This window comes from Dermacentor variabilis, chromosome 1 (assembly GCF_050947875.1).
Source record: "Dermacentor variabilis isolate Ectoservices chromosome 1, ASM5094787v1, whole genome shotgun sequence".
NCBI classification, from domain to species: Eukaryota; Metazoa; Arthropoda; class Arachnida; order Ixodida; family Ixodidae; genus Dermacentor; species Dermacentor variabilis.
In genome coordinates, this window is record NC_134568.1 from 202,569,599 (window position 1) to 202,587,607 (window position 18,009).

The window sequence follows — 18,009 nt, forward strand, 5'->3', positions numbered from 1 at the left end:
TACGCTTCCTGAAAAAGTTGTTCATTATTCGAGGCTTATTCGTTTCTGCGAATTCTACCAGCATCTCTCCTCTAGTGTTCCTAGAATCGACGCCATAGTTGCGAATTGCTTGTTCACCAGCCTGCTTTTTCCTCACTTTTGCATTGAAGTCATCCATTAATATAGTATATTGAGTTTGCACTTTTGTCATCGCTAATTCAGCTTTTTCATAAAACTGATACGCTTCCTCATCATCGTGACTGGACGTTGGAGCGTAGGCTCGTACTACCTTTACTCTATACCTCTTATTAAGTTCTATTACGACTACAGCTACCCTCTCATTAATGCTGTAGAATTAGTCAATGTCACTGCAATCATAACACAGCCATTACATTAAAGTCATTACTAAGGGGCTTCTGATCGATGACCCCTTTAGCGTTTGAAGCTTGCAGCCAAAAATAAATGTTATCAGTTAATACGTAACAATCTCATCTAAAAAAAGCAAGAGCGGAAGAAATTGCCCCTTTCACAAATACCGAAAAAAGTTACAGTGACGTTTCACTTCGTGAACGCATGTGACGCGAAAGCGTATAGGGGCTATAGCGCACACGAAGCTCTCGGCCCTCGGTGCGCCTAGACGTCTACACTGTCCGTATCGCAGGTCGCTTTCAAGATAGGACTCGCCCGGCTGCGTCATACGCAGCAGCCGCCGCGGTGGCACTCCATCTCCCTCCCCTCTCCCCGGTACCTTGTCTGCGACGGAAGGCGGCGCGCTCCTTCCCCGCTTTCCTCCCTTGCGTGCGCGAGATTGAGCTGCCATCGTCGGCTCACTGTCGGACGCTTCACTCGCACATACAACATGCGGCGCGCGGGAACAATGTTATCACGAGACTAACCCCGTATGTCCGTACCACAGACAGAACCCGTAGCAACTGCCAGACAGTGCTGCCAATCTCTGAAGTCAGTTTTCCCTTAAATCGGATAAAGAAATTCTCTCGATATCCATACCTTTTTTAGGATACACTTGTTCACTTTGCTAATATACCTCTTTGTCGAGATTAACGTCTTTGTTATGCAGATGTACTGCGATATTATTGTTTACAGTTATGGCCAAGCTGGTTTTTATGGACCTATCTATTGAGGTAGCTGCGCTCAAGCCTAAATTATGTTGCACTGCAAGTTTTTGCAATACAACAGTTCTTCTTTGCTTCACAACTTTTCCCTAGATATAAAAGTTTTTCCCTAAACAAGACCTAAAGCACTTAGACCTGGTGAAATTTCCCTAGGGTTGGCAGCACTGCTGCCAGAGAAGGTCAACCCAGCGCGCCTCCCTCCGCCTACCCTCCTCCTCTGAGACGCTTCGCTCAACGCCAGCTTGACTTTCCTCTAGGTGGCGTTGCTTTGCCGTGCGCTCAGCGTGCTCCTTCGTACTTTCCCCTGCTTTGCGCGCAATTAGCTTCTTCACCTCCAGGCGCCTTCCTCCTCCGGCGCTCGCTTCCCTCGGGGTTTCAAACGTACCTTTGCCAATTTCGCTGGCGGGCGATGTGCGCTTGTGCGTAATATATATATATATATATATATATATATATGTGCGTGTGTGTCTGTATATATATTCGTCAGGGTTTACAGGGAAAACCCTGATGGAGATCGGTCCGTTTTATTCTCTCCCCTCGTTCTGCTGCAGAGCTGGAGGTCACGGATTGGATTGCCAGCCGCGGCAACGGCATTCCGATCAGAGCAGAATGCAAAAATTCTTGCATGTTAAAATTAGGTGCTCATTGAATAACCCCAGGTAGTTTAAATTAATCTGGAGCCTCCATTACGGCGCGTCTCATGGCGCGTGTGTTTCTTTGGGACATTCACCCCCATAATTTGATTTATATTGTAAGGCAGCCCTACAATCTGTGCTATCAGCTCTGCGTCGCGGGCCATTCGAACAGCTCGTGCTTGATATTAGATGCCTACTCCATACATCACATGAGAAAGGACATCACGTGACGTTTCAGTGGCTGCCAAGTCACTGCGGCGTCATAGGAAATCAAGACGCCGATAAAGCCGCTCGGACAGCTCTTGAAGACACACAGGAAGAGGCCATACCACTTTCACGGTCCGACGCAGCCAGCAGACTTCAAGTGCTTGCACGGGAGATCACGCTCTCACTATGGTGCACACCAAGCAGCCAGACCAACCGCAGCAATCAACACGACCTGCCCTCATTGATGCATCTCTGTATGCCAACTGGACTTCGCCGAAGTGAGGCCACCCTGCTTTATCGCTTATGGCTAGGGGTGGCCTTCACGGAATGCTACTCGTTTCGCATTGGAATGGCCGACAACGCCCTCTGCAATGCCTGTCTTTGCGAGGAGACGCTGGGACACATTCTGTGCGACTGTCCTGAATATATAATGTTCAGAGACAGTCCATGGCGTCCGTTCTAGCGCACCTGGACAATAGACCATTGTCAGTTGCAACCATTTTCACATATCGCCGACAGAAGACATCGCAGCTGAAGGCGACGAAGGGACTACTTCGCTTTATGAAGGATACGGGCTTGGACAAGCGGCTGTGACAGTGATGTCGCGTACCGCGCAAGAGTGACGGACTGTAATTGACGATGTGTTTGCTGTGCTATGTGCTCTCTCTCTCTCTCGCTCTCTCTCCTCCCATCTTTCATCCCCCCATCCCGCTCCCCTGTGTAGGGTAGCAAACCGGTTAGGCTAAACTGGTTAACCTCCCTGCCTTCCTTCTTCACTTTTTCCTTCCTTCCGTTCTTTTTGCTTGAAGCATCTGTATCGAGTATTCAATGTCCGTTCTTCCGAGCCGTTGGAACGCTCTAGGAAATCCGGTCTGATTGCATAGTGCTGCTATCGTACCTAGATTTGGAAATGGTCGCAGACCCTCGGTAGCTTATCTCCTGAGTAAAGGTTCTCACAGGCCCAGTATTTTCCTCGAGGCGTCCATGACGTCTGTACGTCATTTTGAGGTGGGTAATTCCCTCCATCCAGGGAAACCGGCCATCAGGTCCCTGCAACCGACGACTGGAAAGTTCCACGGACAGAGTCCTGAACTCTTCCTAAGAGAGAGAGAGAAAAAACAAAGGGAAGGAAAGGCAGGGAGGTTAGCCAGTGTAAGTATACCGGCTGGCGACCCTGTGTTGGGGCAAGGGGTAAAGGGAATAAAAGGTGATAGAAGAAACAAATGAAAATAAAGTGAGAAAAATTCACACAATAACGCGATTCTACGCGCTACAACTTTGAAAGTCGGTCACACAATTCACAAGCCCTTAAGAACTTGAGCAGAGCACTTCAGCCCTTGAGTGCCAAAACCCGTCTGGACCAGTGTCCTAGAACGTTTTCCTTTATCAAGGGGCGATCGTCCAGTGTTTAGAGCGTGGTCGCGAGCACTTTCCTTGCCACATTGTAACGGGGACAGTCATAGACGCTTGATCGCTTTCTCGCAGCCACAGTTGTGGCAAGCAAGGCTGTCGGCCATTACAACGCGGAAGCTTGACTAGGCGTTCGTGAACGCCACGCCGAGCCGTAGGCGGCACAGAAGGGTTGCTTCCGCTCGTATAGTATTCCTGGTGGAACTCTTTCTGAAAGAGATGCTCTGGCATAACGGTTTAGGTTGAGCCAGGGCTGTTCGACTGGTTTTACCTCAACGATGACAAAAACTTCCCATGCTTCCGCAGATATCTGTGGTGAGCCAAGGCCAAGAGTTTCTGGCTCGTGTTTTTTGATGTTCCAAACTGTCGGACCGGAGCGGCAGGTGGGGAAAACGGGTACGGCTGGCCCCGTTGCTGTCCGCGCTACCCGGAGCTTGTTAACTTTAGTCAACTAATCACTGGCTGCTAATTCTTCCCGAGAAATTGGGATGCCCTCTACGGCGACCTTCATGGTGAACTACGGCGCGCGGGCTCGGTCGACGGCGCGGCGCGGTAGGCCTAACGAGGCATCCGGCGTGGTGGCGGGTAAACGTTGGCCTAAATAGGTCACTCGTCGTCGTACGTACTTCTGGTTGGTGTCTCTGGATTCTTGTCGTCGTTAGGAAGCTGACGACCTCGATGAAAGTGCGCTAGGATCTCGCTGTCCGTGGTGAAGCCAAGAAATCGGCGCAGCCCTTGTGAAGTGCGTCCGTCGTCGCTCGCGCACAGCGGCGCCCTAGGGATACTTCTGGAGATGCAGCATTGATGGAATTCACATTGATACTTGACGGACGACTAGCTCTCAGCGTCACTTCCCCATATTTCTGCTGAAGGAAGCATGAGAGCTAAGGATTACAAACTTCGATGTGGTTGGCTCCACTCATACGTACTTCGGTGCAACGTCAATAGTTACCAACTCCTCCGATGTTGAGGCTGCATACGGTATGCAAAAAACCCGTTGGACTTCAGCAAACCATGGGAAAACAAACATGTAGGTGCCTTGAAACAATTGCACCCTTCGCGGATACCCTCTGCAGCTGTTAGAGTTGAAGTTGTGCCCCGGAATAATGTTTAATTCTTGGCATTCTCAAATTTATTTGGCTAAGTCGGCGCTTGTGCAATAAAAGAAAAGTGGGCTAAGCGCAACAATAACATGCCTTTAACCTCAGCCATCTGCGATACACCAATTTTATTGCGATATCAATTATATGGACATCCCAGACTAATTTCCATCGCCGTCACCGCCGTTGGCGTTGCCAGGATGTTCCTTATAAAGTGCAAGTGCGGTAGGGTCGCAGCCGCGTGCCATAAGCTGCAGGTGCATGGAAAGAGTGCGAGGGTGGGCCGAGAAGGCTGGTGCCTTGTTGCTGCGCGGAGGAGGTCCGGGAGGATCCGCGCCGTCTTCTCGCCGTCTTCTCGCCCGCGCTAAAGGGGAGAGGGAGCAAGGAGATGTTAGCGCTGTACCAAGAAAAGGGGAGGCAGAGGGGGGCAGATTAGCGCGCTTCTACTCCGGCCGCGGCTACTAAAGCCCCTACATCCACGCGCCACCGCCGACCAGGTTAAGTACCGCCAACCTACCCTCCTCCTCCACGCTCCTATCCCACTCATCCCCTCAGCTTCCGGCGTCAAGCGGAACTTACGTAGCTTCAGCTTCCTGTTCCGAGTGGAAGTGACACTATCTTTTTTAGCGTTGTTTACTTTCGCGTCTACGGAGAGGCTTTAATTGCACCAGCTGCGGTTGAAACTGTTAATGCGATTCCATCCAAGAACCACCGCCTATTGTAATCGGCGATCTGGTCGTGTTCGCTGCTTCGCGTCAACCTGCGACGGGTTGTGCCACGAGAGACAACGTACAGTGGAACGTAGTGCCTGGGTGCTTGGAGACCGCTCCCGTTTTTCGTGTATTTGGAAAACAGCGACCGCAAACTACTACTTCAGCGGAATACAACAGCTTGTCCCCTTTGAATTCTTCTTGATTTGAAGCATATATTCCCTCCAGCCAGCACGTATGGAGGGACTTTAGTGAAGGAGTTCGCGACGCCAATTTGTACGGCAGACGCATAGAGTTTATGCTGTTGATTCTGAGGTTGAACTTGTCTCGTACGGCAGATCGAAGGTAACGAACGTCCCAAATGCGTGCACTGCGTGAAGAACTGCAATGACGTGAAGCTATGAAATATAACAAGTTCAAATTTGCGTGGAGGGCATTCATTGACATGGTGAAAACAAGTGTGCTTTTCTTGTGCGATATGAGCGGAGGTGTGCAGTGAATTGGTGCGTGCGCGCGTGTTGTAACGCGTGCAAAGGTGCACGGCGAATTGTGTTAGTGTTGTGACGCGAGCAGATGTGTACGGCGAATTATGTTCGTGTGTTGTGCCCCAGCCCAGGGCTCTCCGCACTTTGTCAGAGAAAGGGGACGACAGGCAAAGCGTGCGGGCGCAGCGTACGCAAACAAGCACGTAGATGCACACGAATGACGCTTGGTGGAATGGCTAGAGCGAGCTACTCAAATTAGCACCGGCTGCTAAGCACGGGCGTCTCACCATCGTCTGCAATCACAGTGGAAATTCTCGCAGCGCAACTCCAGGAAGCGTAGACGCCGGAACCGGAAATCTTAAAACCGGACATGCCGGAAGCGGAAATGCCGGAACCGGATTTGGTGTGAGGGGAAAAGGAGGTTGTCGCTACTTAAGAAAGCGGCGGTGGGGCGTGGATGGAGGTATAGAGGCTAGAAGGTTATCATGGAGGGGCTTTAGCGGCTACACATGGCGCGACTGAGCGCGCCCCATGGAGGAAGGAAAGAAACTAGGCGGTAGCATCACGTGATTCTGCTAGCCTCGGCAAGCCAACCTCCTATGAAGCCCCCCGCTCGCCGGGGCCTTGTGCGCGGTGCCTTTGGGTAGGAATGTGCCCACATTGTTGCCGGACCATTCGTGTTTGTTTGGCAGGTGGTAACGATTAGTGGCTTAGTGGCGCGCGCCGTCAAAGGCAGGGAGGTTCGTAGGAAGTACAACGCATGGGTTTCTACTATCGCGGGCGCCGTTCTTCGCTTCAATCGCGCTGCCTTGAAATGTGGAGAAAGACTGGGGAGCCAGACCCATGGCGACATAATTTTCAAAGCATCACTTGCGCTTACCACCGCAGTTAAGGCTAAGCCCGATGAGAGCAATATTGTGCTTGATGGCGACGAGTGACGGCTTCGAGCGATGAAACGGGCCGTCGCTTGAACAGATCGCTCGGTCTTGTCGCTCAGCCGCTCGGTTCTGCAAATCTAGAATTCGTCGCTCGTCGCCCAGAATTGCTATGAGCGACATCCCCAATAGCGCGAAGCCGGAACTGGATGTACATCACTCAAATATTACTGAGTGTCGCACGGAACGAGCAAACTATTGAATTCTTATACGTGCAAGAATAAGAACCTACTGCAAGAGATTGAGAAATATTTTATGCTGCTTTTTACAGTAAAATATACATCAACTTAAATTAATAAAGCACTGGTCACGCTAATTTCGCCGCGTATTTGATGCCCTATTACCCGAAAGCGGCGAGACGCCGCTCAATATCGTCGCTCGCATGGGGTAGTATACTTGTAGGCGACGAGTGAACGCGACAGCCATCTCCATTGCATCGCGTGTCACTGTCGCGCGCAGGATCGCGTGCATGGGGTTTATACTTTGGTCGGCGCTCTCACTTCGAAAACCGTCGAGAATATGCCGGCCCGAACGTGGTCTATTGTTTCGTCAAATCAGTTGTGTATCTGAAACTCCGGCGCGTATTGCCAATTTTTGTTCCGCTGTCCAGCACCTATATAAGATGAGACAATATCTTTCGCGTGTTTGCGTAGTAAAAGGTTCTGTTTTGCGTCTTTCGTTGTGAAATAAATAGCATTACGTTGTACTCTAACCGCTGAAGTCGTCGCTTTTCCTTGAGATTTACGCGCACTGCTTTGTAAGATTGTGTGATGCGACGTCCTTACGCTGTTGACACGTGTCCATTGAGCCCTCGCCGGTCTGTTGAGAGACAGAAGGCATTGAGCAGAACGACAGCGTCGACTGAGACCGTCTGCCATAACAGTGGGCCTCAAATATGGTAGGGGTCTCGGGCCTGCCATTCCATCGCTGGGCACAAGATGTGGGATAACTTTATTTGGAATCCGGCGATTGGGAGGCCCGGGCCTGGGGCCTCCTAGATGGCTACTGGGAGCTGCTGCTCCCGTGCGGCCTTCATGGCTCGCTGGACAGCCCAAAGTTGGTCTTGGAGTTCTGAGCTGAGCAGCACGGCCGACCATCGCGCCCGTAGATTTTCCGGGGAGACGGCCATTTTATTTTGTAATATTTCACATCCGCACAACATGTGTTGAAGGGTGGCTCTAAGATGGGACAATTTTTTTCGCACGGAAAAGCAGTCGCTGCGGACCCTGGACGCTCGCTTTAGCGCCTGCACATGTTTGCAGGGGTGAAAGACAGAATATTGTTTCCCAGAAGATGCCCCCAAACGCTACGAATCGCCGTCGGAAGGGCGGCTTGGTTGCCTTCACACGTTTGCAGGGTGAAAGGTTTCCTCGTTTCCCTGAAACCGGCCCGAAACGCGACCTGTCGTCCTTTAGGTGGTATTGGCGGGTTGTTGGGCATGATGCCGACGCCTTCGTTCGCTACTGCATTGGCGTCTGTCTGCGGCTTGCTTACGCGGCGAGCCGCGTGGGGGTCCGGTGCTTTACCTGACTGACTTAACACAGACTCAACTGCTTCACACGCTTGAATTTCTTCACTCAACCTCGGCGTGCGTTTGCCACGCCAATTATGTACGCATATTCCAAAACCCCCGCGGCAGACGCAACCACAGCGAGCCGACTAAAGCGACCGCTTGCCTATCATCTGAGGGCCTATTTGCCATCATACCATTCCTCTAAATTTATATGACTAGGCTTCAAAATTGTCACGTGACACTCCCTCCTGGTATTTTCCTTCCTCCATGGCGCGCCCCCTGTCTTGGAGGTAATATGAGTTGTGTTCAAAGGCTAGGGCACCCGGATAGCTAATGGCTTCGTGTACGCTGTGTCCTCACGGGACTGGTTCGCGTTGAAGCGAGAGGCAGCACGAAGGGAAATTCGCTTGCCGCTGCTGCCGCTCTTCATCACGTCGGCATCCTGAAAGCGAGTGTTCGCGGTCATCGAGTAAAATGTGTTCATGTTTGCCTGTGTGCACGTCACACCATGTTTGCTAAAGTTAGTAAGCGGATGTTAACATCAGTTTATACGGCCGATAAAACTGATATCCTTAATATTTTGTACAGCTGTCTAAGAATTTGCTATAGCAATCAATGGTTCGCCTTTCGGGCGAAACTGTGCCTTTCTTGAAATCGTTCACGCAAGCGAGATTGAAAACCCTGTGTGCCTTTGGCTTAGAGTTATTGTACGCCGCATCTTCATTATATTTCTTCCTTTCTCCAACCTCTTATAGGTTCCGCTTATCTTCCCCATTGTGTTCCTGGCCATGTGCACCTTCCTTACGTTCATGCCCTTGTATGCCAGCCCCACGGAGACTGGAATGGGCCTTGTAATTCTTATCACTGGCATTCCAGCTTACTACGTCTTCGTTATTTGGAGTCCGAAAAACAAAGTGATCCGAAAGGTTTCTGGTAAGCATAGCATGGGTTATTGTTGCGCATGTTTATGAAACTTCAGTGAATTACACTTGTTTTGCTCGTGCCTTTTTGTGCCTAAAGACTTTACAAAAGCTGAACACGAATAGAAGGGCGCAGACAACTGATGAAGTACATCAAAGATAGAAGCTGTTTTCTGAGTGAACTTGCGCCCGCATAGATAGCACAATTAGGCAGTAACGGGCGACGATACTGACAGGATGACCTTCTGATCGAATGGCGCTGCTGGAAGTGAGACCTTTATTTGTAATGGGCCATTATAGCAAACAGCGGTAATCTCAGCGTGACTGTGCTACCCACATCGTGTGCATCTGATATTGGTCAGCCCACCATTGCCCTCGCGACGTAATAGCGCTCCGATAGTCCACTCCCTTATTGTGCTAAAACTTAACTATTTGTGGTATACAAACCACAACACAGTATGCGGCAAAAGTGAAAAATAAGAACGAAGTGCACGTAGCGTTACCTCTCCTCCTAGAACAATCTTCCCTAAGCTATCAAGAAGCAATGGAAGACAGCAGGCTAAAATACGTGCGAGATGATGCTTGAAGAATATACCAATGTGACAACTTAAAGGGGCAGGCAAACGTTTTGTACACAGATCGAGATAGCCCTGCTGATGGAAAGACCGTGTCTTGTATTAACGGAAACGAGTACCGCTTTCCTCATTAAACGAGGATTTTTATTTTTAATACGTCACAACCAGTCCGCGAAAAATGACGTTTGGTGCCCCACGTGGCAATAACACAAGTAGGATGCTTTATCACTTGACCTTAGTGTATGTGGCTCGTGGGCATTTTTAAAATAGTAGAATGCGATACGTAATTTATTACAAGATTTTCTAGTTTCTTTCTTGTTTTTTTTTGTATATTACATCGCATAGCTAAACCTTCTATTGTTGTGAGTAGAAAAGTGGCGCTTCTTTCTCATTATGGCTTGCAGTGATGGGGCCCTTTCGAAATCTCGATCCCCACTTTCGCCGCTCTTTGTGGAAACATCGCGGTTAGGTGCTTGTTAGTACGGATTTAGGTTCTTCTCTCGCACGCGAACTAGAATTTCTGATAGACAAATCGCTGAGCTTTTCGAGCTACGACATGTTTCCGAATGTCAACACACTTAAATCGCGTGTGCTGCTACCGCGCCGTCTCTTGCAAAAGTTTCGTTTCATTTCGGATGGCTTGCCTTGTCCATCGGCAGAATAAGGACGTCAGGGACAAGCCATGACGCAGGAGTGTACTTAGAAAAAAAAAACGCAAGAAAATTAAGAAAGCTCTTTACAGGAACGCACACTTATTGTAGTCGATTTTTATTTTCAAAAGTGGCTGAAATGGTCAAAATACGGATGGTTAGCGAAAGTGGCACTCACTCCTGCGAAAACCACCTATCGTTCTACTTTCTCAATTTGCGAAGCAGAAAATCAACATCGCTGTCACTATTCAGTGCTGCTGGCGTCGGGGCTCCTACTTTTTTAAACATTGCTTAGATCGAAAAATCTGACTTACAAAATTTTCATGCGCTTTTGGAAGTAGCTGCTGCAGGTATAAACATTCCAAGGATTAGCTTTTTGTTGCGTCGTAAAAAACTGGGTCCTTAAACGTCGGTCGTCGGTCCCTTTAAGCTCCGTCTAGACACCACGAAGGGTGTTCTAGCTTCTGGGCGCATATGCGGCAGGCATTGACTTTTGGGCTTCAGTGTAATATGTATGGTCTGTCCATATATTTTGTGAGGCGCAGTGTAGTTACAATAACAAACATATTATTAACGAAGACGACCGGCCAGTGACATACCGCTCTTACGAAAGAAAAGATTTGCATGTGAGCCCGGAGGACATGTTATTGTATTCCGAAGCAGTTCGTACACTAGAGCAGTTCGCAAAAACACGCATCGGCTGTCATATATAAGGCGAGCGGGGAAGGACGACAGATTTCACGAATGAAAATTGTTGTGAATTTAGCCCCAGGAGTCCGTATTCACCAAACCTGACTTACACAACTGCTCTCTGGAATTGGCCTTCCGCCCGGCGACGATCTCTTAATCAGACCGATGGCTAGCTTCTAAACGATACTAAACGTTTTTACGTAAAACATATTTTATGAATACAAGCCCTGAGTTCATAATATAGAATGGTTATTTTTATTTTCCATGCTGTTTAGCCTTCGTTGCCTCCGCCGTCGTCGGTATTGGCCACTCCTTGGAACGAATGATAAATGAACAGAATCGTCCGTACGAAGAATCCTTACGAAATACGGCCCCTGATATATATAAAAAAATCGTTCGTGTGCAAGAACTTTCGTGTGCAATCACCAATCAAAAAGTGAAATTTTCCGTTGATTGGATGTATTCACTTCAATTTAAATCTGTTTTTTCGACATAGAAGTACGATTACAAAAAAGTTGCAATACTAACATGTGTCCCGCCTTTTTTTTTCAGCATTTATGACAATAGAGATGCAGAAGTATCTGGAAGTCATATATCCTGAACAAGAAGAAAAACTTCTGGAAGTTGAATCCTGAAGGCTGCAATCTTGCTTTCAGGAACCTAATTCTAAAGGACCATTCAGCTCATTTACGGCAGTGTGTGTCCCCATACTGTACCCGTGTCCCTTCAGTGTGGGAATAACGACGTCAAAAGCAGGGAAAACACCGGCGTATATTAATTTTTGGCAGATTGTTAAAATACTTACCGCAGCCAAACATTAGTGAATGTTGCTATACCGAGAAAGAAATGGGTTAACTTCTTGTAGCGTGCCTAAAACTTGCGTGCAAACTGACATGGTGAACTGGAGGAACTAGAACATAATGGTGACGGTAGTAACAAGTCAAACTTCATTTTTTATTTGCAGGTAAATGAGCTCGAAAAGGTATTGTCGTGTGTTGATTACTCGTCTTGCAGTGCCTTGGTACGTCAGGAAGTCTCTACCATTTTCTGATAGAGTAGAATGTGCGAATTAGTAGGCGTTACTCTTTTAAGAAATAGCGTAGATTTTTATCACAAAGTTCTGTTTAATTGCCTGATTGCTGCTGAGTCTAATCTTGGAGAAGCTAACTCAAGTAAGAAAGGATGGGATGATATTTAGCTTGAGTGTCGGGAGTGCTTTTATTTCTCGGAAGGTACTGCGGCTCTTCACTAAGTTGTGATTGCCGTTCCAAAAACAAATTGTCACTTCGTCATGCCCTGAGTGCTGCTGCGTTGCCGTGAACGAACGTCCGGCCCTTGGGCGATGGTGTCAAATCAAAGAAAACGCTTCATCCACGCAAAAATTATACGTGCTGCCTTTCGGAGCGCAGTATCTCGCACTCCTAAAGGCAATCGATGTGTAGTCGAGCTTATGCGGGCGGCTGTCTACGCGAAAGGAAAACAATTTCTCCCCTAGCATCCGGCCAGAGATCGCTTTCCCGTCACCGCGTGCACGCCAACGCCTCCGTTTACAGTCGTCAGTGGTTACGCGCATCGCGTCACCTGAAACGTCACCTGCTAATCGGCATGATCAAAAGACGGCACTGATTGTGGCGTTAGACAGGGGCCGTATAACGTAAAGCTACTGCATTCTGATTTTATTCCAATTTCTTGGTGTCAAATTTACGTAACCGCAGACGCAAACATCGGGCGGTGATCCGCAGCATTGTTTGAACAGCCCAATCAAACGCTCTTCTCGTTCATAGGAAGTCACATTTGTTTGCTTTGAAAGCAAATAACACTGCCTACCTTGACAGGGTTTTTCCTATCTATTTAGCTGACAAGACGCGAGGAGAGCGCACAAGTGGACAGAGGTTCGGTGGGTCTGAGCTAGCGCAGTGAAAGTACATAACCGGATAAGGAATGCGGTGCTGGCTTCTGCGATTGGTCCGTCTCTCCCGCTGCTTAGCTTGTGGCGGCCACTCGAAAATTGCGGTGGTGTGGAACTCCCCCAGAATGTTAAAAATTCCGCTAAAACGGATTCTCGGCGAAGGAGAGTTGGCAGAGTGATGTATTGTACATACCGAAAGTACTCGACAACGTTCTACTGGCAACGAACAGTTCTTTCTTATATTCAGAAAAATTTTCCTCGGCAGCTTCGTGTAGCTATAGTGCTAGAGCGATCGGCGGGCAGCCAACTTTTATTCCTTTCGGAACGGCGCCAGTCTCCTCCGCCTATACCGAAAAAAAAATATTCGGTTTTGTTCGGCATAGTAATAAATATTTAGTGCGTACACGTTAAGGTGTCGTAGTGAGTTCTCGCACTCTTCTGACGTCGCGTGATAGACAGGCGAAGTGGGCGGGCGCAGCCCGAAAATTCTTGACCGCTCGCGTAGGGCTCACGGCGAAAAAGGCGCACAATCTAAGCTTTTCCTTTCTTTTGTTCGGCCAAACCATGCATAATCAGTGTGTACAAGTGATGGTTTTCATAGTTTTCGGGACGTCGCGTTACAGAGAGGTGAATGGGGGTGGCCCGAAAAAAATTTTGACCAATCGTGGATGACTAGCGGCAGAAATGGAATATAAACAGATTGGAATAGTTGTACGTTATAGCACCCGAGGGGCCCTATAACGTAAAACTATTTGAATATGTTTTTATTCCAATCTCCTAACGTCAAATTTGCGTAACCGCCGACGCAGGCATCGGGCGATGACCCGCAGGGTTGTCTAAACAGACCAATCAAATGCTCTCCTCGTTTATAGGAGGTCACTTTTGTTTGCTTTAAAAGCGAGTAACATTGCCTACAATGAGCGGCTTGTCTTATGTAATTGGGTGATAAGAGGCGAGGAGCACGCTCAAGTGGATAGGGATTCGATGGGGCCGAGCCAGTGCACTGAAAATCGATAACCGGATGAAAAGGGTGGTGCCGGCGTCTGCGATTGGTCCGTTTTTCCTTACTTAGCTTGCGGTAGCTGGTCGAAGATCGTGGCGGCGTGCAACGGAAGGTTAAGAACGCCGCTACAAAGGATCCTCAGCAAAGAAAAGTTGGCTGAGCGAGGTCGCAAACGTGCCGAAAGTGCTCGAAAACATCGTTGCATGGTCAAGCATACAGCTTTATTGTACGCAAATAAACCCATGCTCTCCGGGAGGTGGGAGTAGCCATTGCCTGAGCGATCGGCGGCAGCCATCTTTTTTTCCTTTCGGAACGGGGCAGCCTGCGACTATTGAGAGAAAATTTCAGTTTTGTTCGGCATATTAATGCATCTTTAACGCGTACACGTCACTTTGACGCGGTGAGTTTCCGCGATTTTCGGATGTCGCGTGAGAGGCAGGTGAAATGGGTGTAGCACGAAAACTTTGGTCAATAGCCGAGGGCTAAGGGCGAAAAGGCGTCGAATCAGAAATAACTATTTTGCTTTTGTTCAGCCCAATCATGCATAATCAGAGTGCACACGTCATATCAGATGGGGAGCTATCGTGGTTTGCGTGACGTCATGTGACTGACCGGCGAAGTGAGGGTGTCCCAAAAAAGTTCTTGACCAATCGCAGTAGGCTCATTGCAGAATTGGAATAGAAAAAATTTGGAATAGCTTTACGTTATAGCGCCCCAGGTCTGATAATGTTACGCGCGGATACGGGTGTAATTTACGTGCCCATAAATTGACAGGTATTGTTACTTCTTTATTACCGAGGGCTCTGGGAATGCTACGGTAAATGCGATTGACTCTAGTCTTCACAAATTTCGGGGCCAGACGCTGTCTTAGTTTTCATTCTTTGCGCTCAAAGCCTACTGACGGACATATTCGTTGTCTGAGGTTGTACGGCTTCTTGGTGCGGTGTGTTCACCGATTCAGATCTCTCCTTAGCAATTTTGCCATTGCCTGCCAGTTCTGTCTCGTATTCACGTCGTTTTGTTTCCATGGCATCGTGACGAGGAACTGAGCACTCTTATAATCATTTGTTGTTTTAGTTTTTACGTTGTCCACCAATGCTGGTGTCCTGCCGAAACGGACTCGCAAAACGAACCTTTGTCACTCTGGCGTTTTCCAGGCGTTTCATCCCGCGTCAATTCTCCCAATGCCGTTTGAATACGGCGCGCACCATGGCCACTAGCTTGTTATGTCTTTTCTCCAAAATCGTTATTGCAGGATTGTGCTGAGTACGAATGTGGTCAGCACTGATTGGAAATTTCAATATTCCCCTTTTATCTCGTGCAAATAAGTTGTCATAAAACGCCGGCGTAATGATAGCGTAACAAGCCAAGTGCCATATGTATTCTATATGGTAGTTTTTGGTTGCCAAAAGACCAGTACGTTACGTCAGAAAGAATTGTTGAGCCATAGCGCGTGTAAACGGAGGTTTAGATCGCCTTTTTGCGCGTTTCATTTCGTGCTGTTGGAGGCTATGTAATACACACTAAAACCTTGTTTATAGTATTTAATTGCTAGTATAAAATCTTGTGTTTCCAACAGTTTGACAGCCTCCAGTTCTTCAAGTTTGTTGCTGGGATTGGTTGTGCTGGCTTTTAGCCGGTGTACTTTATACATATTTTTTACTCTGTGCCACACGAACGCAACATATGTTGTTCATTTAAATATGCATCAAGACATACCGTTACTTGTGATAGAGGAAGTGATACATGGTTCAGAAGGAAGAAAGTGTAATGATTATTGTAGATTTTTGCAACCACTCTTTTGCAATAAGGTTGTTGAAAAGTAGAATTAACTTTTTTGATATCATGGCATACCTTTCGATAGGCTTGCAAGTGCGGGCACCTTAGTAATCAGTGGGCACAACATATCATAGTCGAGTATATTTTTGATGCTGCCTCGGTGCTCAAGGCTCAAGGAGCTCTTAATAGTCTTGTTGATAAATAGAGTATTAAGGAAATTAATGCCGATGGACGCTCAGTGATATAGTATGATGATGCTTTAGGAAGTATAAGTTGTGGCAAATTTTTGTACAGAACATTACACTGCGTTCCCATAGCAATGTAGCGCAAGTAGTGCCAGATATCGACTTTATTGTGTTGATTTTTATACAAGTTACATTGGCTCGTCTTTTCCCAGTGGTAATGCACCTGAGGCATTGGTTGATGCTGGTTCGTTTTTTCTGTCACCCAGCACTGAAGGTGGCAAATGAGTGCTAGGGCTGTTAGGGCAGAATATCGAGTGTGCCATAATTGTATTTTCCAATAAGTACTGTACGCTGTGGACTGTTTGATTTTCATCTTGGCTATGAAACAGCGAAGTTTCACATTTTCTTTCTAAATGAAGCGGCGCGTTTTCTCCAGTAAGTGCCACCTTATTTTATTGAGAAAGGCATCTATTCAAAGTACACGAGGGCCGACGCTGGTAGCGGAGTTAAACGCCAGCGCAGTGGTCCGTAGAGAGTTTTCAGCATTTGCGTTTGTTTTTGCGTAGTGAGGCAGTGTATGAATGTGCGTCTTTAGTAAATGAAAAACAAGCACTGAAGCTTTTGAAAGAAGATAGTAGTCAAATTCGATCATTACATTTTCGTCCATTGTTACAGCCAGTGACTGGGACGTACAAAATTTTAGTTGCGTCGGCAGGCCGGGAGGAAATTGTTCTCTGCTCGGGCTACTAGTCACTGACTGAGTGTTACACGATTGATGTGCATGGTTATCGTTGTTTACGTTGAGGAAAGTGATGCAGGTATATTGAGATGTTATATGTAAAGCAGGTTGGGAAAATGGTTGGCATGCGATGTTTCAGGTAAGCACAGGAAAAGCTATGCCCACCTCTAAATGATAATGTCTACACTGAAGCAACGTTATTGACATCAAGATACCTCCTAATGTTTCCCCATGTGCTTTGGCATTTCAGCGGATATGTATTGCTGCTTATTTGGTCACGTCTTCTGCACTGGGGTCCTCGACTGCGCTTGAATCACATTTCCTATCATCGTTCGGCTATAGCTACATGACGTTTTTGTTACTTTTTTAAAAGCACTTAATAGTTGTGCTTCGCTGTACTGTACATCATATTCTATTGTTCCAACAACATCAGGCAGGGACGGCTGCTTACCTTGATATATTTTTCTTTTGTTACGTGTCCCCCCACTGGTATCTTAAATGTCATATGATTTGCTTTGTTATGTCATAAAGTGAACCAACGACATTACATGTAATACATCATATAGAGCATTTGTTCACACCTCACTCTTTTTGTTAGCCGCGTCGGAGTGTGGTTCACTATGCATTTAGCAACAGCATTAGGCCAAACGTTGCGACTTCGGACAGTTGTAGCGTATAGTTCGAGAATCGGTTGACACTAGTGGCTAACTAAAGGCCAGAGTTTTAAGATTTCCATGTGACTTTGGTCTATAGTATCTGTACGGACCACCTACTTCAAACAATTCTTAAAAGCGACCCAACAACATTCCTGTTTGCATTTTCATCCATTTCATTCCTTTAAATTGTTCGTGTGTTCATTTGTGTTAACGTGCACCTACAATGATGAGAAAAGAGGCAAAACAAAGAAACGACCACGTTGGAGAGTGACTTTGCATGTCACTTTTAAAACGACTCGTAGTATAGTCAACATTCCACGTCTCGCGCTCTACAAATGCCTGTCGAAATAACTTTTCTATTCATGTCACTTTCTCAGTGTGGTTTGGAACTTGTATATATATACATTTTCTAATGAACATACTTGGCAGCCTTTTTGCTTTTTTGCGCAACCTGGTACTAGAAAGCAAGCTCGCTTGAGGTTTGACAGAAGACAACCTGTACAGCGCTTTTTGGCCAATAAACTGTTCTCTGTACAAATCTATTATGGGTGCTTTCATATCCAGCTTTCAGGATGATGATGATGATGATGATGATATGATGGTGATCTATTGGCAGCCCCTTTGAAACGGGGCGGTGATCGACAGCCACCTAGACGGCTTGATTCAATCAGGTATGCTATACACGTTTTTTTCTTTCTACTATTTTTGTATATATCTCCTTAACCTTTCGTTTTCTTCCTCCAGACTTATCTACCTTTCCCCGCTACCTGTGCCTGCAACGGATCCGGCCGTATCA

The 18,009-nt window shown here is 47.3% G+C and overlaps 1 protein-coding gene across 1 annotated transcript in view; it reads left to right on the forward strand.

Annotated features, from left to right (window-relative positions):
• LOC142591048 (large neutral amino acids transporter small subunit 2-like) overlaps positions 1 to 17,755 on the forward strand; it is a 129,225-nt gene extending 111,470 nt beyond the window's left edge. The window contains exons 9-10 of the mRNA XM_075703424.1: positions 8,863 to 9,040; positions 11,495 to 17,755. Of these exons, the coding sequence (XP_075559539.1) occupies positions 8,863 to 9,040; positions 11,495 to 11,577 (261 nt within the window). The 3' untranslated portion in view covers positions 11,578 to 17,755. The remainder of the gene's footprint in view (positions 1 to 8,862; positions 9,041 to 11,494) is intronic.
• The last annotated feature ends 254 nt before the right edge of the window (positions 17,756 to 18,009 follow it).